This window comes from Enoplosus armatus, chromosome 3 (assembly GCF_043641665.1).
Source record: "Enoplosus armatus isolate fEnoArm2 chromosome 3, fEnoArm2.hap1, whole genome shotgun sequence".
NCBI classification, from domain to species: domain Eukaryota; kingdom Metazoa; phylum Chordata; class Actinopteri; order Centrarchiformes; family Enoplosidae; genus Enoplosus; species Enoplosus armatus.
In genome coordinates this window covers 7,362,764-7,387,276 of record NC_092182.1, presented here as the reverse complement: position 1 = coordinate 7,387,276, position 24,513 = coordinate 7,362,764, and the positions used below count along the sequence as shown (strand labels likewise).

General features: G+C 43.6%; 1 protein-coding gene across 2 annotated transcripts in view; it reads left to right on the top strand.

Moving 5' to 3' along the window:
• The window catches only part of slc25a26 (solute carrier family 25 member 26), a 51,664-nt gene that overhangs the window by 23,968 nt on the left and 3,183 nt on the right, over positions 1 to 24,513 (top strand). Inside the window, exons 6-9 of one of the 2 annotated variants that reach the window (XM_070903010.1) lie at positions 9,496 to 9,540; positions 13,545 to 13,614; positions 17,362 to 17,426; positions 20,537 to 20,610. In XM_070903010.1, the coding sequence (XP_070759111.1) occupies positions 9,496 to 9,540; positions 13,545 to 13,614; positions 17,362 to 17,426; positions 20,537 to 20,610 (254 nt within the window). The remainder of the gene's footprint in view (positions 1 to 9,495; positions 9,541 to 13,544; positions 13,615 to 17,361; positions 17,427 to 20,536; positions 20,611 to 24,513) is intronic. The other variant, XM_070903011.1, reaches the window with a different exon arrangement.

Genomic DNA, 24,513 nt, shown 5'->3' with positions numbered 1-24,513 from the left:
AGTGATAACTAATAACAAAGTTTTTGAGAAATTTCATTGCTAAAAATACACTTTCCATGACATTAAACAGTGTAAACGGAAGGTAAAAAATCATATAAATAGAAATTTGACATGACAGTAAAGGAGCAAAATGTTCCCATTAGAATCACAACATTTGCAGTAAGACAAAAATTTGCTTTCAAAATAAAGAATGATATCTTTAACAGACAGCTCTTTGTCTGTCAATCTGATTTAACATTATTTTATTTATTTGTCATATCATGACATATATCAATATTAAAACTGTTAAAATATATATATTTATTTCATCCCCTGGCCGGAGCTGGTATTGAGAAACAGTCCAGCTGGAGTTATTTTGGGGAAAATAATTGCTGCCCCCCGCTCACCGTTGACTCAGAGCTCAGGGTATTGCAACACGCATCCTTATCGCATATCTGTCATGCTTCATTAGAGTAGCACTAACCAGCAACACGCCTGTGTGTGTATTTGTATGTGCTTGTCTGGCATGTACTCAGCTGTGCACTTTCTAGTGATGGTTTTTGTATTTGTGTCTGCATGTTTTGTTTTTATATATACGTACTAGATTGTCCCTCAACTGACAGACAAACAGGTCTGGCTTCTTCCTGCTCAGTGACTTTCTAAGACTGAGGTTGAACACTTGGCACAGTAGCGTATAGAGGTGTCCAACACCACCTGCCTCTCTGCTGTGATTAATGACTTCATCAACTTTCAACATATTAAAATCTGATCTGATCTGTCTGTTATCAGCGTGTCACCACAGCCAGTTCCTCGTCATACTTTCGTGATGCACAGCAGATGGAATGTGGGTGTGTCTGCGTGCGTGCGTGTGTGTGTGTATGTGCTTGTATGACTTTGGCAAGTGAATCCAGCTTGCAGTCCTGTTGCATTAGCAGGTAATAAATGTGGACTTAGACTCGGGGCTTTGCTCTGCCTGGCCAGTCTGTATGACTTTTTTTTTTGTATTTGGGTGTGTGTACATGTGTGTATGTTTGTGTCTTTTGGTCCTCACTTTGAATAAGGCCGCTGTTGATCGCTTCACCATCTGACTCTCATCTGCTTTCTCTTAAAAGCTCCTCTCCTCTACTCTCTACTCTCCTCTTCCAGCTCTTCCACCTTACCTTTTTTCAAACCAGGAAGTGTGTGAGAAGTGTGTGTTGAACTTGTTTGCTTTTGATTGCTTCTCTCACAGTCATCCTTCCTGCAACCACATAAAGTTAAAATAAAATCATTTATTCTTTGTCCGACTGTCAGAAGTTGGACACTTTTACAAACAAGGTTCAGGTCTACAGGGTGTGCTTTACTACTACAATAAGAGTATTGGAGTGCAAGAGACTGATTGTGATGCAGTTGAAAAACCACCACTGTAAAAGGCTCTGAATGAAATAAAAGAACAACAGGTTAACTGGACAGTCAAACTGTTGCTCTAATCTCAACCTGAACTCTTTAGTGACTCACCATTTCTTAACATGACTACTTTGCTGTTTCTATTTTGCATATAAATTGACTTTGAGAGAGCACACATGGTCTCATTTGAAACGGTACATTTGGTAAATTCCAAATGCAGGTTTAGGAGGTTTTGCCAAATGGATTTGGAATGGTCATTCAGTATCAAATGCTAACAGAGGATCCAGCAGACTTCTCATGAATCATTTGCTCTTTGTGCTCATTTGCTCCACATCTGGTGGCAAGAACAGAGGAGAATGAGTTGCAAGTGCGTAAGTTGTCGGGGTTCAAGATTGCACCACACTGTCCTGACTTGCGTTAAAGAGTGAGTAGTGGTTTTCTGAATATTGTTGTTTGTGTCTGGGATTTCATAATATAGCAGTACAATCTGGGAGGGCGTCCTTATTGTCATTGTAATGACAGTAAACAATGTCATTAAGTGTACTATCTATGTATTATATTTTTAAACCATATCATGCGAGTTTTGACAGAGATGTTTCCAGCAAGATGGGTGCCTTTTATATGTGGAGAAACATCTCCACTGCTCTCTGGTTTCCACAAGACTTGCATCTAAACCGAGACAAGAGTTATCAGTATGACTGCAGTGTGAGCAATCAGATGGCTTGTAAACTATTGTTGTGGAAAGTAACATGCTTTTCAGTATAACACAAAGAATGACAAAATAATAGAATCAAACTATGTGGTCAACTTACCGTTTTTTTATCCACTTGCTACAGTTGATGGGAGGCTGTGTTCAATCTCTCAGCGTGGCTCTATGGGTGGCAAAGTCTGCCTATTGGTCGGTCCACCATATTGGTCCAGACTGAAATATCTGAAATAAATAACTGTTTGATGGATTCCCATGAAATTAGGTACAGATGTCATGGTGCTCAGATGATGAATTCTCAGGACTATGATCCACTGACTTTTCTTCTAGCACCACTAGCGGGTACTTTGTGATTTTGAGTGAAATGTCTCAACAATGTTTAGATGGATTGCCATGCCATTGGCAATCTTTTGCCAATCTTTTGCAGACATTCACACTACTCAGAAAATGAATTGTAAAAACTTTGGTGATCCCTCGACTTTCTCATCTAGCGCCATCATCAGGTCAGAATTTTAATTTGTCCTCAACTTTAGTTTATAACAAAGTACCTGCAAAACTATTGATGTTCTCATCAGCCTCAGCTGTATATTGTGTTAGTGCTAATTAGGATAATTGTCAGCATGCTAACACGCTAAACTAAGATGGTGTGCATTGTAAAGAGTACACCTCCTCAACATCAACATGTTAACATTACCATTGTGAGAATATTAGCATGCTGCCATTAGCATTTAGCCCAAAGCACCGCTGGGCCTAAGTACGGAGTCACTAGTTCAGGCTGACTTGAGCCCTGCATGCAGCCCTTTCATTCATTTGAATAAGAGTGATGATAACTTTCCAGAATTTTAAAATCCTGTGTGTGTGTGTGTGTGTGTGTGTGTGTGTGTGTGTGTGTGTGTGTGTGTTACTGTTGTGCAATGTTTTGGCGTCTGATAAGCCTTTAACTACATTACGTACACTACGTTACTCCAACTGGACTTCCTGGATCCTGTCTCCTTGTCTCACCGGTACGTTAAACAACACACCCCCACCAACGCAGACCCCTGCACTGTTTTAACCCAGGGCTGTTTTTGGTCTGAATCCCCACTTTCTCTTCTTTCACTGTAGTCAGTTTAACTCTTGGTTTTGTCCATGTTACCAGTGAGAGTTGTCTGGAAACATAATGTCAAGGGGAAGTACTGATTATCAGTAGTTTAGAGTTTACAATGGTGGTTAGACAATTGACCAGATGTTTGTTTAATTTGTCCTGTTTCTGATTTTAATGAACACCTGCCAACCAAGTAGTGTTGTTTTCTTTTGATCATGATATGAAAGTCTCTATTGCACGGTTAATGTTAGGTGGATGGTACAAACTAGCTTTATATCATCTCAATGGTACTATGCTAAATATGCTGAGATAAATTCTGAAGTCTGAATTTTAGTTTCCAGTGAAGTTGGTTTTGGGAAGCTATTCCACAGTAGCAGCAGGTAGTTGTTTTAGAGTAGGAAAACTGCAAACATTAAGGGATGAGGTACCTTTTGGAAAGGAATCTGTTGGAAAAGCTGAATAATGTCTCATCTGTTTGGTTTGGCCATCTATACGTTTGTCTGCTTGTCTCTCCATCTTAATATCCATCTTCCTTACCTCATCAGTATGCACAGGCTGCAGTATGACCTATTAAAAGTCATTTGTCAAATTGCAGCCAACTGGCTTTCCTGCAATCAGGCTCAATGTGAATATATTTTGACATGTGTTTTTCCTGCCCTCCGCTGAGTGCCTAAGGACCTGTGACAGCCCAAAGCCTTTCTGAATACTAATAAAGTTAGCACTAATACAGTTGGCAAGGACGCATACACACACACACACACACACACACACACACACACACACACACACACACACAAACTGGAGCACTGTCAGCAGAGTGACACAGGAGACGCAATCTCCATATTCCTATAATATAGTACCTGACAGTCACAGCAAGTGGCACTGTCACCTTTGATCATTGACAAAATGTGTCAGCCAGCAAAAATAAAATGCTGCTCTTCAGACACACATCAGCGGAAATATGATTAAGCATGCCGACATATTCATACAAAAAAATGCAAGACACACACATGCAGGATAGCAGGTCTCTGTGTGAGAGCTGGTCATGTGTTTCCCAGCAGTGGAATCCTGTCCCTGGAGGCCAGCTGGATGACACAGATGTTTGTGGGCTTAGGGAGCAGATGCTGCTGAGCTCCTGGAGCACAGTCTTTACTTTGTGGCCAAGTCACAGAGGCACACTTTGGCATGATTTTATCAACAAAAAAAAAAGATATACAATGGTGAATATAGCTCTAACCTCCGAGGTGATCAATTGTGATCCTTACTATTTACTTTGGAGTACAGCAAGACAGCACAATGCATCGGATGTAGTGAGTGGTCAGCAGGGTGGAGAGGGTAGATTGGTAGGAGAGAGAAGAATTTGATGGAAGTTTGATGCAGACAGTGAAGAGGACGATATAGTTTAGACGGCCAGATGTATTAGAGGGCCAGAAATTCGATGATAGCCCAGATTGTGTGAACAGTTCAAAACGTAAAGAATTTAACTTCACTATCACATGAGAGCAAAAAAGAAAAAAAAGAAAAAGCAGAAAATCCTCACAGTTTAGAAGATGGAATGTTTGACATTTCTGCATGAAAAATGAGTTTAGTCGGTAATCCATCCAACTGTTGTCAAGATATTTCACTCTGAACAAGAAATGTCAGTCTGCAGGTGCCGCTAGAGGAAAAGTCAGCAGGATTCATCCTCTGGGGACCATGAATGTATGTACAAAACTTCACGGCAATCCATCCAATAGCTGTTGAGATATTTCCTTCTGGACCAATGTGGCGGGCAGGCTGACCTCGACTTTTCTGTCCCTAGAGCGTCACCGGCGCTGGTACGGCTTAACAAATCCACTATGTTTACGTTTTTGCAATTGTCAGACCCTGTATTCCATAGCTCTAGAGATGATTACTTATGCCTCTTTTACTTGAGCGTGTGTGTGTGTTTTTTGTGTCATGATTTTTATGTCAAGGTCACGTTCGCAGACCTCAACAACGTGTTAAATGCCCTGGGTGTGTTTGTCTCTCTGGTTATTGTTATGATTCGGTTACTGCTCATATGGCCATGGAAGCGTGCTGATTGGCTCAAGCTGGAGTTGAGCGAGCTAGTAAAGTTTTGGCAGGCGGGGGAAAACCTCAGTCGTTTTCAATGGACATAAATATCACTGCTGCTCTGCGCTCATGGTAGCGTTTTCTTCTGCTAACTGGTCATTTAAATAACAGCTACACATTTAGTCTGCGTGAAATGACACACTGAAACAAGATAAAAACACGCTCTCCCTTATTTGCCTTGCAAGTGAACATTTTGGTTATATAATTGTGGGATCCTGATGATGCTGACAGACATCTCTTTTCCATTGTTTTTACTGGGGTTTATGAAGTCCTGTCTGTTTTTTAGGGTTATCATAACGACCCTGGATCAACTGGCTATCACACTCACACACACACACACACACACACACACACACACAGTGAGTTTGGCTTGGCTTCATGTAGCTCAATAGGCCATGGTAGCTGAGGCATTATACAAGGCAGGGGGATGAGACAGAGTCAGCAGTCAGCACCATGGAGCAGTGTGCGTTTTATGCTGCCTGGCTGCCTTCATGCTAGCCTAGCGTAGCACGACCCTGGCTGTCTGTGTGCTAGTCTACCATGACATGGCTGAGGTCTAAATGTGCCCCCCAACACTTGTGGCAGACCTTTGTAACTCTAGAATATCAAAACCTCGCGGTGCATCCACTGGTTAGAGAAAATGTCCCCTTTTGACTCCAAGTCTCTTTCAGCACCTGCAACCAGTTACAACCAGGTGGTCTCTCACTGTGTCCCTAAGCAGAATGCTGAACCCCTAACTCGCTCAGTCACAAGCAGCACAGGATAACAGTGTAACTGCATGAAGCATGTTTTTTTTTAATTGAAAACAGTGATGGTTGGTTTTTTTACTGACTTTCATATTGATTTAAGTGTATTAATTGTTGCAGCTAAAATGTCACAATGTGTGATATTGTCTTGATAGTTAGTTAACCCTAAAATTGAATTGAAACATGCTATGCTTCAATGGTGTACAAATGATGTCACAAAACACTTGTTATGTGAATGACTAGAGTTTTAAAAAAGTAAAACAGATATAATAACTTTTAATTTGAAAGTTAAATGAAGTGTTGTCTAATGCCACACCTGGTTGACAGGTGCGTAGGAAACTGGAAAAAAAGTGTTGAATTCTCGTATACTGTCTGCACAAGTTTGGTGAAAATCGTTTCACACATGAAACAACATTTTTATAATAGAGCAACAGGTTTCAGTCTCATATCTAAACTGGATACACAAAATAACATTCAGTCTAAATTGATGTGCAGTTCCTGCTTCCCTGTATTTCTACACGTAATGTGAAAACTTCATTAAAACTTTATTAAGAATTAGTAAAAGTTAAAGCCATTCTTTTTTTTATTGAGATATTTATTCATATTGATTATTAGATGTCCCTTGATTGAGCAAAACAGTGATTTTTTTTAAAATATGTTTTTCAGCAGCACAGTTTGGGGTGGGGTTTTATTCCACCTTAAGGCACTGGCACAATGATTCAACTGAATAATAACTGTCACACATAATTCCTTAAGAACTGTACTTAGATGAGCTGTTTTGCTCGAGGAGTCAGACAAAAATGTAACATTTCAGTTCCCAGACTGTCAAAGTGTGAAAAGGTTTTCACAGAGTAATTTATCCGTTCGAATGATCTTTCTTCACTCAAAACTACAGTGACAGGAAGGACATGAGCACCGTTCTGTCTATCAGGTGCAATGGTGGTGTCTATCTCCAAGGTTACCCCACCTCAAAAACTGTTGAGAGATATATTGCTTGTGTTTTCAGTGCAAGTCAGAGCAGTGAAACAAGGATTGCAGTTGTGGTGATAATGAATTCCACACATTAAACACATCGCTCCGCTCGATAGAAAATGAAAAGGCTTCATGTTACTTTTTGATTGGGAGGTTCACGGTGTGATGATGCACCGGAAGGAGGGAGAGACTTGTCCAGTCGCCTTTCTTCACCACTTCTCTTTCTGTCTCTACCTGTCTTCATTTCTCATTCAGCTGAGAGATGTATCACGTCCGTCATCTCCTTCCATCTCTACAACAACATCAGGTTGAAGTGTTGCGTTGGTATGTAGGAGCTTGTTGATGTGAGATGAGTAGAAATCATTTTGGAACTGGAAAAAATAACACTGCAGTGATTAGCTCACATGTCCTCCGCCCTGTATATTTGATTTTATAACTCAAATAAACAAACACACACAGTTGGATTCTGCCACATCTACTCAGGTTCATACATGTTTCAAGTGTGTGTGTGTGTGTGTGTGTGCGTGTGTGTGTGTGTGTGCGTGTGCGTGCGCCCTCAGTCCCTCCCTTAACTATAAATGGCTTATCAATTTCAATCAGACCGCATGTGGTTTTCAGACGTTCCATCTCTGCCAGGCAACCCAGACACACACACACACACACACACACACACACACACACACACACACACACACACACACACAGTGTACCAGGGGTGTCAAACCAAGTCATAAATCATTGGTGGATCTAGATCTGCAGAATCAGTCCTTCTCCTTCTCTCTCTGCACTTGTTGCAGTGTTTTTTTTCTTCTTCTGTCAGCTACAGCTGATTTAAAATAACGAAACTTTGATGACTATTGTGAAGCATTGCCTAAAGATGTTAAGAAACTGTCTGTCTCTCTCTGTCTTCCTGGCCTGGATAAAAGCAGAACTCATCGGGGTGGTAATAAAAGACAGGTGCACTTTTATTCCTTTTGAAAGTTCTCTCATCTCTCCACAGTTGGAAAAGAGAGGTGTACTCTCTCTTCATCGTATAACTCCACTTTCAGGGGGCTGAATACCAGACCCACGTCAAATGAAGTTTTCAGATCATCTCCAAGGACTGAGAGAATTTGCTTCTGTCTGCCCGGATAGACCAGATGGGCATGAAGAGTTTCCACTGGAATATTTCTGTTAGCTCCATGAACCAGGCCCGCTTTATGTTTGATTGGGCTGTACCTAAAAGAAGTATACATTAAATCATTTATATTTCTGTATGCAGTATTTGTTGACTGTGGGTTTTTAAATAGTTACTAAAGCTATTATGTTGTTCACCTGACAGGTGACTTTTTTCTGAATATCTCCTCTTACTGTACGTCAGGCTTAGTAATACAATAACATGTTCCTCATTTGTCTTTACTTTTAATACAGCTGGACATCAGGCCCTTTATCAGTCCATTTCAGAAACTGAATTTGCTGGTCACAGTTGAATTTGATAGCTTTATGTCTTTACTTTTATAAAGGTCTTGAAAGGTTTTGTATTCCGCTCTCACCCTTTAAGTGAATCTACTTCAGATTGAGTGTTTATATGAGGTCAGTTCATTTGGACTAAGTGCTTAATAAGCTCATTAAGTGGCATAAACACAGTTCACGTATTGTCTTTGAGCTCTGGCTGACTCAGAGTCAGAGCAGTCCAGCTTTCAGCGACGTGCTAGCGCGGTGTGATGGAACATGTTGGAGGAGGCGGCGCAGATGGATGAATGATCCTCTTGTTGCTGTGATCAAAGACTGATGACACAACTCAGTGTCACTTTGTTTATTTCCCACTTTTGGTTTTGTTTTTGTTCCCTCTCTTCCTTCCTGTCCTGCTCTGCCTTTCCTGCTGTGTGTGTGTGTGTGTGTGTGTGTGTGTGTGTGTGTGTGTGTGTGTGTGTGTGTGTGTGTGTGTGTGTGTGTGTGTGTGTGTGTGTGTGTGTGTGTGTGTGTGTGTGTGTGTGTCTGCAATGTGTCTCTCAAAGTAAATAAGAGAATATAAGTGTGTGTGTCTTTTTTATGTGTCTGTTTATATAAAGTATGCCCGTTCCTGTGCACGTGTCTGCATACCGCTGTGTGTGAGTGTGTGTGTGGTCTGACTGTGTGTCATTTGCCCCTTGCCTTGGCACTGCCATTGATTTCCTCCCGCTGTAACTTCCTGCCTGAGCCGATTTAGTGTTTCCAGGAGCAACACTCACACTCCAACCATCACTTTAGAGCCCTCCCTCCATCCCTTTATTCCTCTTTCCAAATTTGCTCCAACCATCCATCCATCCATCCATCATCTATCCATCATCTATCCATTCAGGACTGCCAGACCACAGCCCGTCTCATTCATTAATCATCAGCAGTGGGAAGGAACAAGGGAGCAGTCAGGCGAGGGAGAGGAAACAGAGAAAGGTGGCAGGGATGACAAGTGCAGGAGATTGGAGGTTAAAGATGAAACTTGAACCTCCAGAAAATCAAAAACTAATGATGAGACAATCCTGATGATCAAAACTCTACCTGTTTTTCAGATTCCGTTCTCGCTGGTGCAGTTTCCACTCTGGGAATATTTAAAGGTATGTATCAGATCTTTCCATAAGTGTTTGTCTAACCGACTTTGTTCCCTCTCTGTCTTTATTATCCGTCTATTTTATCCCCCCTTTCTCCTCCCTTCCTCAGTACCATCATTTACAGTAATTATTCTCAGTGATAAATCCGTAGTAAAGTTATAATAGTGTGCTTACGCTCTGACACATTTATAGCGAGCTCACCCTCTGCATTCCCCTGTATCATTGTGGCAGGCGAAAATGGGACTTTACGCCCCGGTTTAATGGGTTGTCACGACTACCATCAAACCAGCATTCAATTTATCACAAGCAAATGCAGCCCTGCGTATCTGTCTCTTTCGGGCTTTTTTCATCTCTCATCCTCTCTTTCTTAATATATTTTTCTCTCCCATGTCCCTCTCCTCTCTCTTTTCATTGTGTGGCCCTGAACACATAAAAAGCCGTTTCTCTTTGAAAAGACGGCATTTTGCTGGAGTGACATCATGTCTCAAGGGCTCGAGAGGCGGACAGTCAAACATTCCATCAATGTTTGGAGCTAACGGCCAAGCTAAGACGGACAATACACTGCACAGCTGTGTGTGTGTGTGTGTGTGTGTGTGTATATATAAACGTATGTGTGTGGCATTTGTGAGAGTTAGATTTTGTCGTTCACAAGTGTCTCTTTGTCCCTCAGTCAAAGGCCCTCTCTCTCCAGGCCATCTGGACATGTCCGTTGGCGGAGAGCTGAACTGCTGGAATCTGGACCTCTCCTCTCTGTTTCTTCTTCTCCATCCGTTGGCTCCCTACTCCCAGTCCTCTCAGATGTGTCCTCTGTATTAACGTGTTGCTCTGAATAGCTAATGAGGCGTTTCCTCAGCTACAATGGCAGACACTAGCTGACTAGTCAAGGAAGGGAAAAGAAAAAGCAACCACTTGCAACCAAACAGGTTTTTACTGCCATTCCTTTAGAGTGACCACCAGGATGTTCAGAGGCCTCCATAAACAAGTATAACGGGATTTAGTTTGAAAAATGCCAGCGCAAAGGAATTTGAGAGAGTGCATGTGTGTGGCATGATCTCCCATCTGCTTTGTGGGATAGTAATGTGCTGCGTTATGGCCTTTTTCTTTCTCCTTCACACCGAGCCAGCACAGCTGTCAGTGAGAGAATTAGAAAGAGGAAAGGGGAGAAAACCAACCAACCAACTGCAATAGGCCTGGAGTAAGCACACAAATCCTTTCATAGAGTGCATTAGGTTCAACACGCCATATAATTTCTGGAGAGGCATATTCCAGGCAGGAAAAGTCAGGGAAGTTGAGAAATTCATCAGGCACAAGTCACAGGATATGAACAAATACATTTACACATTGGTCACTGAGTCTTTTTTCACACCAGACTTCAATATCCATGGGAATAATTCTCACTGTTCTTTCACACATTAATTTCACAATATTGTGGTTTTTCACTCGGTTGTTTTTCCCAACAGCAACTGTAGAGTAAGGCTTACAGTTTGCCCATCTGTTCTGACCTCAAAAACAACATTAGCAAAACAGGAGGGTGTAACACTTTTAGGTTACGATTGAACACCAAGAAAGAGCCACAGAAAATGCAAGGAATTTTGCGTCAAAGGCATGATGGGAACTCAAATGTAACCAAAAAGATGTGCTTACAAATGCTGTCTCCCTACACATACATGCACTCGAAAATACAAACACATGCGTGATGTGCTGACACACCCCCATGCACGCAGACCCACCACCATCTTTCCTGTCCAGGTGCAAACTCTGACCCTGACACAAGGGTTCAGAGGTCAAAAAGTTTGTTTTCCCAGGTTTACCCCTTATTATTTATTCATGAAACAAAGAGGAAGGGATGGAGAGACTCGGAGAGGGAGAGAGACGGAGAGGAATCCCCCAGCGCGAGGCCTTTGATGTGGAAAACAAAATCTCCTTTTTAATCTGCCCTCTAATGGAATACACATGACACATCCTGAGCTCGTACACACTGTCCGCCAGTTCTTCTGTGTTTTTCTGTGTTTACTTGTTTGTGTTTGCATGTGTTGTGCACGCACACATGTTTTTTGTGATGTCCACATGTGTTTGAGATAGGAGGAGAATGAGATAACATGCAACAGATTAAACGGGGGGGGGTTGGACAAAGAAAATATTAGTAATCGCTCCATGCTGTTGCTCAATTGCTCTCCCTGAGAAGTAATCATACCTTGCAGCGCCCGAGGCAGCACAGCTGTCCACAAGCATTTTATATAAAGACTAACCTGGCATAGTCTCCTCATCGCTTTGCTGAAACTAGTCGGGGGAGAAAAAGAGACGAAGAGTTCATTTTCAAAACAAAAACATCAGGTGGTTTAACTCAGTAGCCAGTGGGCAAGCAGTCCTGGGATTGGAGTGTTTTCAGACACAGAAAGTACTTGTAAAATGCATTTGACTTTAATTTTACATATTCATCAGCTTTATACTCTGTTGACAAAATCTTGTTCAATTAGTTTTGTTTTCAAGTAAGTCTCTTCAGTGTAGCTTGACCTGTAGAACCTGTAGAAGTAATTTGGACTTAAGTAAATACTAATTGAATTGTCCAATTTCAGAATAAATATATACATACATCAAAATAACTACATGATTCATTGTCAGCGAAAATACATTAATCATCAAGTATTTCATTCCAAATGTTGCCAATTAAATCCATAATTTTATTCTTTGTGCATTTGTTTGTTTCATTGTTGCAAGGCATGATTCATAAAATATAACATCCGTCAACCTCGACTATCTATGGCTCAATAATTGGTTGAATTTTAGAGAAATGTCTTCATGATCTTTCGATCGTTGAGCATTAGACTGCCTCTGTGCCATGCTTTGTCATTTTAAACATCACAAAGGTAGGATTTATTGCAGGTCTGTTAGGATTACATTGTACCGGTCCACTTAATACACTGGTTAGTCTGTGTCGCAGAGCTTCCGCACTACCAGACCAGAACCAGCTGCAGGGCAATTTCCTTACACACACCCAAGGCTTAAAAAAACATGCATAAAAATGACTTTTTATTGCACAAGTAACGTCTAGCAAGCTGCATCTGACTGCTCAATTTGTCAACATGAAGACTTTAGCTATGAACAACATCTCTCTGATTTACTATAGCGCACCTGACACTCAAATGCATCATTCTAACCCTAAAAGAGAAGTTGAACTGGAGCACAGACACTTTCAAGAGGGGTGGACAACTAATTATTTGATATGTAGTTTATTGCCACTTCTAGCTGTCTCTTCTACAGGGATACTCTGTCATTACGCTGCTAAACATGCAAAACAGTGTGCGAGGGAAAGGAGTGGGAAACAGAGTTGCTCAGCTTCAGAGTGTGTATCGTTGCAATTTAAAGTTTTCCTTTTTTTTTTTTTCTGCGGGGTGTTCAAGTGGCCCCTCTTGGACAGAACAACCTGACCAGTGACCCCAATGTAATTTGAGTCTGGGACCCCTGGTGCACAGCCTATATTTATATGATTCCACTAACTAATTTGTATATTTTAGTGCTTCAATATTTAAATGTTAGCAAAACAAAGTAATGTGTTGATATGTGAATATGTGCTGATCTACTGTACTTCAACATGATGGCATGTAGACAAAATGTGTAAAGAAAAACAAAATACATGATCGAGTTTGAGTGCTGCAGCATATCCTCTTGCCTCCCTCTTGTCCCGTCCCAGTTCTTGGGAAACAAGTAGCATGACATCACTGGGGAGAAAAGGCAACACAAAAATAGCTGGACAGCCCAGTTCCCAGCCGCGGGCCTGGACCCCAGATCGGACCAGGGTTCACAATGTGTTTTCAATGTGTCTGATATCTCCACTAACTACAGTCTTCTCTCTCTCTCTTTTTGTCTCCCTCCCACTTTCTCCTGTTTTCCGCTCTTTCATCATCCTCCTCTATCGACAACCTCTCTCTCTCTCTCTCTCTCTCTCTCTCTCTCTCTCTCTCTCTCTCTCTCTCTCTCTCTCTCTTGACATTTCTCTCTCTTTCTCCCAGACTCTGTGGTCATGGAGGCAAGGTCACACGCTCTACTCTTGGCAGGCTGCAGTGTGCGGAGCTTTTGCAGGTGCAGGGGATTATTTGCTGCTTTGGGAAAGAGACAGAGAGGGGGGGGAGGAGGGAGGATAGAGGGATGGAAGGATGGATGGATGGATGGATGGCCAGGAGGGCAGGACAAGTTTTAAAAAAGCCACATTCTTGTAAGATTCCACAAAGGTAAATCACATCCTCACCTGCACAGCAGACCAGAGAAGAAAAAATGACGGTAGGGAAGAATGGATGGAGGGACATGAGAACAGGCGATTGTTTTCATAAACATAGCTTTCTTACATTGTTTAATTAGCACTCCTCAATACAATGGTTCTGCGTGGCTGTCCTAAAAAGGTCTCATTATCACAGTTCTCAAGCCCTTCAGCCAATGAAAACCACACAATAGCAGACTTTTATGGTTCTGTCTTAGCCTGGATGAGTATCAGGGGAGAGACTGACGACCAAGGGAGGAGAGAGCAGGGATGAGAGGGGCCGGGTCCTGGGTATGGGCCCCTGCAGCTGTGCGACCTCGTGAGCACTGGGGCCTGAAGTGGTTTAAGAGAGAGAGGGAGAGATGAAGGGGCAGGAAAGGAGTGGAAGAGGGGAAAGGGAGTGGACTAAAAACAAGACAAATAGGGGAAAGGAAAAGACAGCAACTTGAGAGAATGAAAGCAGACTGTAAAACACGAGCGATAAATACTTGGTAGAGGCTAGAAGCTCGAGTCAAAGAGATTCAGTGACTGTCAACGTTTAAAATGTTGACTTTGAGCATAGTTCTGTGTTTGAATGTGAGGAGTTCCATCTCAAGATATAGGTCACATCCCAGTGTCACTCTTATCAATGATAAGGACATTCTTTTATGATCACAAATCCTTTGGCACTGTTATTGAAAACAAATTTTGTTGGAGACGAATTTGAACAGTATTTGCAAGAAGGTCCAGAAGTGCGTGTTCTGTTTAAGAAAGAATGACTTTTTACTGAATCTGATATGTTTGCGTTAGACTGTGAACAAAAATAGTTGACAAAGGTGGTGATTTGCCAATCATTTTATTGGCATTATTATGTATGTAAAAAACCGAACTTTTTGCCCTGATCATCCACAAAGAGTTTAGACCTTCATCTAGGCCGCAACTTTAGAGGCCTAAAAATCAATAACGATACTGCAGAGTCTACTTAATACCAGTTGTTACTGAAAGGCTCTGAATAAGCATGTAAGAATTGCATTTCTGTGGCGCTGTCCTGAACTTGTTTGATTTTTAAAGCCTCTGCATAAACATGGTTAAACCCACACAGGTGTCTGAACTTAATATGCTTGATTAGACCTCTTCTCAGAACTGTGGAGGTGTGCACAGACTGAGCATCTCACTGACTCTCCTGTTAGGGCAGGACAAGTTACAGCGTCTCTTACACCAGTCATTCTTATTGGTTCATATGGTGACATCACAGAGCATAGCTCCTCCCGACTTCAAGCTGAGGTCTAATCAGTCACAATAAGTGAAAACACCTGTGTGGGTGTGCAACGCATTTAATTCAGTTGGCATTGTGTTCAATCAAATTTGACCTCTTTCTAGCCTGAGTTTATTGTATATCATTGTATATTTTTTACTTATGTTTTATAACTTGTGTTTTATATGAAATTGTGTATGGATGCTGTTGTTTGTGCTTTTCCTGCATAGTATTTGAAGTTGACAGGGCACTGACACGAAGGCATGGCTTTGATATGAGAGCGAGGACAGAGCTGATTTGATTAAAAAAAAAAAAACCCACTACATTTAGTGAACTGGAAAAAACAACAACTCAAAACCCAGCTTTCCTTGTGCTGTACAGTATCACTGTAACCAGAGGGAATCATTTAAGCCCCAGGGCATGAAGCAACATAGCATGTACCTCCAGCATTGTAGCGCTGAATAAAAAATGTGTCACATCATCTATCTTCCCACTCAGTCTTTACCTTTTTTGCGATGAAAAAGCAGAACCACAATCAAAACACATATTTCAGAAGAACAGTTCCGCAGTCTGCAGTTGTTGGACGGTTAAAGCTTTCAGTCCATAACTCTTGCGACGCTACAACGTGCCAGACAGGACAGGAAGATTGAGTTTGGCTGCTCTTGGGGCGATGGGGAAATGGAGATGGAGGTGAAGGAGAGAAGAGGGGGATGAGGAAACAGCACCCCGAGGAGCTGAGACGTAGCCCTGCGCCACCCCGCCTGGACTCAGTCCATGCTGGGAAGAAGAGGTGAAAGAGGGGAAGAAGTCAGAACAGAATAAGAGAAGGACGAGACAGGAGAAGTGAAGGAGTGGGTGGCAGACTGAGACATGCAGTGTTTTGAGTTTTGGATGCATTGAATATTGATAAATATCGACATATGCAGATGTGTAGTATTAGTATCCAGCTCAAAGTAATCAGACGTATCCAGCTATATAAGAAGAGGATTGAAAAATATGCAATTGGGAGGATATAGGGCAATCTGAGCCAAAAGGAGGAGAGAAGGGGGTGGGGTGTTCGTATGGGAGGGTGGGGCATGGGTCCAGGGCAGGAATCAAGTTCACGTCCCTCTGCGACCGAGCTGCTGTCCAAGAGGGATCCTCAAGTTTCAGTCACTTCCCGTTACATCGCGCTTCACACTCTGTCTTTCACTCATACATAATCAGCTTGACACTGGAAATGCTCACACAGGCGCGTTTAATCGTCCTGAATATCTCCACGAGCACCCTGCACTGACTTACGGTGGACTTGACCCCGTGTGAACCGCAGAGAGAAAAAAAAACTGTCCAGCCGGAGACGAGATGACGTCACCGTCTGATTCGGGGTCTAACCTTCATCACATCACATGCTTCTTCCAGCCAAATTTAGATCCTCCAATTCAGCCCTCCATGCGTAAGGTTTATCAGGATAATGCATCCATTTACTGCTCTCCAAGAATATTACAAAACAGGCTACAGTATGAGGGCTGTGTCTTTTTATCCTCGCTGAAGTTTTAACCACCCGAGTAGGAAAAAAAATCATTAAAATCTCTTATAATCAGCCAGCGTTAACTAGTAAAACGTAACGGTGTGTTACACCACACTGATCGTAATGCCTTCCTGTATCCTCAGCTCACTTACAGTCACGTTGCTCTGCGGTGGCCCATATGGATATGTTTACCGGGAACAGTTGCTATGTTTGTGGCAGAGTGACACACACTCACTTTCTCACTTTGACTCACACTGCGGCTCAGTGGGGACACCTCTGGATCGCGCCGCCCACACAGCTTCCAACTTGGATGGAAGTTGGGGTGTAACTGCTCTATAAAACTCAGTGTGTGTGTGTGTGTGTGTGTGTGTGTGTGTGTGTGTGTGTGTGTGTGTGTGTGTGTGTGTGAGTTTATGTGAGTTTATGTGCGTCTGAATGTGTGTCTTTTTTCATGCTTGTGTGTACAACTAGGTGTGTGTGTGTGTGTGTATGTTGTATGTTAGAAAACGGAGTGCGTGTGTGTGTGTAGCTCAGTGAAAGGTGTGTGTTGGATGAGGCAGGAGGCGGGCGGTGGGAACAGAAGTGTGTCTGTCTGGTTTTTGTGGTCTAATAACAGGGAAGGTCTCGGATGGGGAATATTATCATTTTTATGAACTTAATGGAGCAGAGGGCCAAGAGTTCCACTGTTTATTGCTGAATTAATACGTTACTGTATCTGTGGTTAAGTAATTGGACGTTTTTATGGGTTTATGTTTAATATTAAAAGGCTGTTCTGAGAGCAGAGAGAGAGCCTTTTATGTTGGCACTTTACTAAACATGTGTCTTTTGTAGGTGCAGTAGCGGCATTTGTTACCACTCCTCTTGATGTGGCGAAGACCAGGATCATGCTCGCAAAGGTATACACACTCAAACACACACACACACACACACACACACACACAGAGCGCACCACCTCCTCTGGCAGAGACTTTTAAACACTGCTGTCAGGTGATGCCTCGCAGGCAGAGAGCTGAGCGGGGGCCTGCAGACTGAGCAAATTTCAACAGTGTCAGCAAACGGGACGGAGTGGGCCGAGGTAGCACTGGGACAGTAGTGAGGAGACGTACACACACATCCATCATCTGATCCGGACTATGGACAGTGTCGGGAAGACATGTTTGTGTGCATGGTTAGTGTTAGAGTGAGGACTTGTTGCTGCTCCAGAGGAATTTCCATCTCAAGGCTGCTTGTCACTGAGAGGTGAACCAGAAGGCCAGTGTCCCTCCTGTTAACTCCTCTACTCTGTCCGTCCTCTCAAACAGTCTCTCCCTCTCTCACTGTAGCGGTGTCCCTCCTCTTCCTCCCTCTCTCCACCTCCTCTTTCACTTCTGGCTCGCTCTAACTGTATGCCTGGCTTCCCTCACTATGTCTTGTGTGTATGTGTGTGTGTGTGTGTGTGTGTGTGTGTGGAAAGGGTAGTGAGTTCAGAGTTACCCCAATCAGCCCCCCCACAATCACACACACACAAAGGCTGTCCTTGGAGAAGACACAGTGTACCATTCCCCCCCCCCACCCCCCATCCTAACTAATGAGATACTGGAATTAACAAAACACTCTGACAGTCTTGATCTCTTGCGAGAAGCCGTTGGCTGTAGGTGGAACAGTTCGGTACAAAAGCTTCCTGTAAACATTATTTGAAATGCAGCTGCTGTAATTTACCACCAGCAAAGGACTTGGCCTGTGCGGTTATAACTTTATAAGGCCAAGTTTTTGATTCACTAAAGGCACCACAGGTAAAACTGGAATGCAGCCTCTACTGTCATCATTTTATTCAGTGGAATAATTTAGTAGTTTGTAAGGTTTTTCCTTTTTTAAATGTGATCATTTACAATCCATGTTTACTTTTTTTAAAAGTGAAAAATATATCATCAAATAGACACGGCAGGACTATGAAGTATCCTTTGTACACCAGCTTTTAGGGTTTTTTCTTTTGTTATTAACAAAAGCAGAACCATGTTAATTTGTCGAGTCCATTCTTATTTGACTCAGCTGGTATGACAAATTAGGGCTGCAACTATTTTCATTTTCGATTAATCTGCTTTCTCAATTAATGATTCATCGTTTAGTCTCGAAAATGTCAGCAAATAGGGAAAAAACGCCCATCACAATTTCCTAAAGCCCAAGGTGACAACATCAAATGTCTTGTTTTTATCAACCGACAGCATGAAATCCAAAGATATTGAGTTTATGATCACATGTGACAAAGAAAAGCAGAAAATCCCCATAACTGAAAAGCTGGAACCAGCAAATGTTTGGCATTTTGTCTTGTAAATGATTCATCGATTATCAAAATAGCTATTCAGTTTTATGTTTCAGCTCTAATAGAAATGTACTAAAACGTGTTTTGGGTAAGTTATGACGCCAGAAAAGATATTAAAACAGCACATCAGATCTCACAAAATGTCAGTTTTTTACATCGCTACAGACTTAAGTTTGGTTTAGTTGAACTCCCACAGCAGCAGAGGATGACAAGTCCAGGCAGGAGAGTGAAACAGAGACCAGGAGAGAGCAGGGCTGCTGTTGATGGGTATGGACGGTTTTGGATCGGACGGAGGGGAGGAAATGTGGGTGTTGGAACTTGTCACATTAGTTTCCGTCCCACGGCAGCAGAGGAGAAGGTTGTTTCTTCTCTACGGCAGGCAGAATGAAAGAGCCGTGTTGTACAGTAGGCATCCTGGCGCAGACGAGGCTGCCGCGGGCGCACGTCCAGGGCACAGCTGGACCCGTGAAGCCCCACCAGGGCAGGACTCCTGCCACACCGCCCTGGCTGCAGCGCTGGCAACATGCCTGGCACACCACCATGCTGCTGCTGCACGCCTCCTACGCTGCTACTGTACAACGCCGCTCTTCTCTCTGAGCCTGGCGTGTTTTCCTGCCAGTGCACCACACCGCTGCCATCAATGTCATGTTCGCTACCCTCCACTGGAACCAACACAGGAGCCAATGTCAGGCTGGTACGGCCTGACACCTTGTTCCAACAGTCGTCACTGTCATTCATTTCACTGGATGAAGCATGTGGAGATGCTAGAGAACATGATTGTAAGAAACTCAGATAACAAAGCAGCAAGCCAACCTAAGCTGGAGAAACTTATAGATTCAACTGCATGAAGATATTTTTGTATGTCAGCAGAAGTTACACAGAGACTGTGTGTGTGTGTGTGTGTGTGTGTGTGTGTGTGTGTGTGTGTGTGTGTGTGTGTGTGTGTGTGTGTGTGTGTGTGTGTGTGTGTGTGTGTGTGTTTTGGACACCCTTTTCCTCCATTCCACAGCGGTAAAGGAAAAGAAAACTTGTCAGAGGACGAGAGAGAGAGAGTCATTTCTCAGCCACCTGTCTCCAACAGAAACACGAGAAATAGGGGTGGGTTTTTTCCCCCATCCTCACATGAATAAAATGCGGGAATCTTCCTCTCGTTCCAGCAAATCTGGGAGTCACAATTTACAGCGAACGCCGCACAAACTGTTTCCTACATGCTCAGTGAGCTGAGGCGTGGACTGGCGTGCATGCACCTCCACACATTACTCCTCCTGCCTGCACTCCCTCCCCTACTGTGTCTGTCTCCTCTGGGCTGCCACCACCCACCCTCACTTAACCCCGCCTGGCCCTATCCTGCAGCTCTCGTACCCCTCCGCCACTCCGCAGTGACGGATTAGAAACTCTCTGGCTGGCTAAGCCGTATTGTGTAAATACAAGTTCCAGACTGATGGGTGTGGAGGGAGACGAGGAGAACTTGTTGAGTGTGCTTTTGGGTGGGCAAATGGCTGGGCGGGTGTTGGAGGTGTCACCTTCGCTGACACAGCTGTCCATGAGGAGGAATGGAGGAATGAGAGGAGGGGAGGGGGGGAGCTGAAGGAAGCTCAGCTGAGGAAGACTAAACAGGGTGTCCGTTTGGAGGAGCAGGAAGTGAAGGAGACGATCCATCCATCATCACACCTCTATTTTGTCCCCCCCCTCCCTCTCTCTCTGTAGGCCGGGTCGACCACAGCGAGCGGCAACATCCCGCTGGTGCTCTACGACGTGTGGAAGAGCCGAGGCCTCACAGGGTGAGTGTGTGCCATCGTGATTGTTTCAAACCCCAACAGCCTCTTCACACAAACCGTTTTATCCCAGCCCGTTTAAAAACCTCTTATTTTACATGATTTGATTTAGCTCGGCCTGGTCCCTCGAGTAATCAAGTTTGACGATAGAGCCACTTCTCCGGGGGGGGCGTGAATTTACAGCCGCAGCTGAAAAATGAGATGCATAAAAGCTTTTTTTCCCGCCGACTTGCCGTACCGCCCTATTGATTGAGGTGTTACGGGGGCCAAGTGGAAGGGTTTATTTGAGTGTTTTGATGTGTTTATAATGCGCAGTGGACAAAAAGGCCAGGTCTAATGGGGCCGCAGAGGACTGCCAGCACTAAAACAACTCCTCAGCCGCGGTGAATAATAGGCCTGCTTGTGTACAAGCCGCCATCATTTAGTTAGGATGCACCTCGGCTTAATGCTCATAGCAGATTTGGTCTGGGACTGGGCCAAACACCAGTGGGACATCTCCCTTCCTCCCTCTCACAAACACAAACCACTGTGTTATTGTTTGTTTGTGTAGTGCTGCAGTGCTGGAATCTAATCAGTGAGAAATTACATTTCAGCTTTGTGTTTAATACGAGCCACGGGTGATTCCCTACAAACTGCTCTCGAACATCAGTAATAACCCAGCCTTCGATTCTAATAAAGATCATGTTTGAGACTACTGCACGAGCTCCATGAGGTGATAGTTGGCGGCCCCTGTGGAAAAGCCTAAATCCCAGTCTCTCCCAGCTGCAACAGTAACCAATGGTAATGTACAGGGGAGCTCTTTGATGCCAGTCCTCCACCTCTGCACCACACGGATCGTTTTCCTCTCTTTCTCTCCTTCTCTATCTCCTCCAACTATCTTCTGGGGCCAGCTGTAAAGCTTGCTCGTATTGTGAAGCCTGGGGAACATGCACCATGAGCTCTGAGATACAGTGAACTCCTGAAAAATCCTTACACTCCCCTGATATAACCAGAGAAGGTGGAGAATGAGAGTAACTAAGAGAATGAGAGGAGAGAATGAAATGCAGAGACAAAGGAGAGTGTGTAGAAAGGAAAGGGGGGGGGCTCCGCAGGGCCAAAGGCCTGGTGGTTGCGCTGGTGCATGCCTGATACAAATTGCTGGGGCTTTAAAGCTGTAATTATGGTAATAGGCCCAATTGCAGTGTAGTGAAGCTCTAAAGTGCTTCCATGTGTGTGCCGTGCCCCAGAGACCCCGGGTTAGCAGAGAGAGCGCTGGAGCTCACGCTGGCCTCCCCCAGTAACCTGCAGATCAACCAGACTGCACCAGGAGTCATGTCAAAACAAAGACTAATAAGCAACACGTCCTCCAGGCTGCGTCTGCTTTGTGCCTTTTATGTAAACCAAAATGGAAGAAATGTAAACAAATGACATGTTTGCACTACATACACACAACAAAGCAGAGGCTCTGGAAGTTTGTGGTGAACCTTAATTGTCCTTTTATGACATCAGGAGTCTTTGTTCTCCACCGTAAGAAATAAAGTAGAGCAGTTTGAGCATCTACCCGGTATAAATCAAATCACATTATAGTATATAAATGTGATTGTAGGTGTCATATAGGCGTCTATAACTGACTCTGCACACTGATGACGCAGTGATGAGCAGCTTTTTCCTGCCAACCTGTCTGTGAGATCCAGATGGTCCCCTAGTGGAGTGTTTCTGCTTTATAAAGTGTTTCTGGGAAGATTGAATCCATTCATATACTTTCATTGTGCAAGGCAATGAAGCCTGTTTGTCGTCATGGGAGCAAGGAAAAGTCTCCTACAAACAATTTGAATAAACAACAGTAAACAATAAATATTAATTCACAAATACACTTTGAGAAAATTGATGGAATTGGACATTAAATTACATTCTGTAGTTTCACACCACTGCTACTGGAGGAAAGCTTTTCTTTATTGCGGAATCCATATTGATCTATTCCCAGCCATAGGCCTTATGGCACAGATTTCATATTAAAGAGGGAATTCATTCTAAACATTTGTTCAATGGATTTGAGGCTTCACAGGTAAACGAGAAGCCTGGTGATGTTCTATATTTTTGTTATCGTCAACAAATCCCATAAGCTCCTAAACAGCTGGGCACTGTAGTTTTTAGCAAATTGATGGGGACTATTTTCAGCCATGGATTCAGTGCACTGGTGGATTTTCACAGCAGCAGCCAAAACAAACTACAGTGCCCATGTTAGTCGTAATACAGGAACATGTCACCCAGTGCAACAATGTGGCTCACTAATGTGTTGGACTTCTATGGCACGGAGGAATAAGCTACATAAGGCTTTGGCTGATAGTAGGATCAATTCATGGGTAGTTTTTTAGACTTGAAACTTGATTTATTATTACCTCAGCATTGTTCCTGCAGAAATGTGCTCACACATGCATTTGAAGATTCTTCAAGAGGACCAGCATTTTTCTAACCTGCAGCCAAGAGTTCACCACTGTTCTGTACTCGACGTTCTTCCCGTCGTGCCTTGAAACTATATTTAGTCTGATTCCTCAGGAGAGCTGATTGGCCGACAATCGGGGGATGACAGCTCTCAGCGGCTGGCCAGGCCGTGATGTCAGAGTGAGTCAGGGCACCCGGGGGAGCCGAGGGGGAATATTGGAGCTCCGGCTCTGCTCTGACGTCTCGGCGTCCACAGGTGGGCCTGATCCCAGACAGGAAATGTAACAGTAGTCAAGAGCTGAGACAAAACAAGAGCGTTGAAGTTTAAAATTAGTTCATTCCTCACACTGCTGGCAACCAGGCCCATCACATGAGAAGACAGAGCGGAACATGTCAGGACTTTTTGTGTCTGCTGTGTTGTTGTTTAGCTGTGAGGTGTACGAGTTATTGTCTTTGGATCGTAGGTAATACTGATGTAGAAGTAATACTAAGTACTTGCTTGAGGCTTATGTTTCATCAGATGGTGATAGAAAGCTGTATTGAGATGGATAGAGCACCCTGAAGGGCAGGACCTCTGACTAATGTCTCCACGTTTATTTGGAGCGTTTACACCAGTCCGTGCTCACACAAACTCTCTCACACATACACTCTCTTAGTGTCTCACACACTCACCCAGCCCAACCACGGCACGGCTAACCCTTCGCTGGTCTGGGCTGGGACATTCTGAAACGTGGAGTTATGTGAATGGTTGGGATGGCTGGGAGATCCCTGACAAGCTTGGCACCTTGTACAGCTTTGCAGTTGACTAAAAGTGATGTACGAGCAGCGAGTCTGTTTGTGACCCAAATCTTACAAGAGCAAGATGACTCACGTTTCCATCGTCGTGTTACTGCAACAACTCACCTCTCATGAGATTTCAGAGTGAGACTTCTGTTTCTGGTTAAACAAGAAGGATCTTACTCTTTAATAAAAAGGTATATCTCTGAATGGATCCATAACATGATGTTGTCAATTACAACCTGAGCCTGTCACTGTCAAAAACAAGCACTTTTAGCCCGTTTTACAGCCGACTGAGGCAATCTCCTGGACCAATTTCAAAACATTTTTTGTCAATTAGACCCCAAAATACACTGCTCCAAAAAATTGTCGTGCACCAGGAGGAACCCAGGACCCACTGCACCAGCGTAGGGTCTGACAATGGGTCCAAGGATTTCCTCCCGATACCTAATGGCAGTCAGGGTGCCGTTGTGCAGCCTGTAGAGGTCTGTGCGTCCCTCCATGGATATGCCTCCCCAGACCATCGCTGAGCCACCACCAAACGGGTCATGCTGAATGATGTTACAGGCAGCATAACGTTCTCCACAGCTTCTCCAGACCCTTTCACGTCTGTCACATGTGCTCAGGGTGAACCTGCTCTCATCTGTGAAAAGCACAGGGTGCCAGTGGCGGACCTGCCAATTCTGGTGTTCTATGGCAAATGCCAATCGA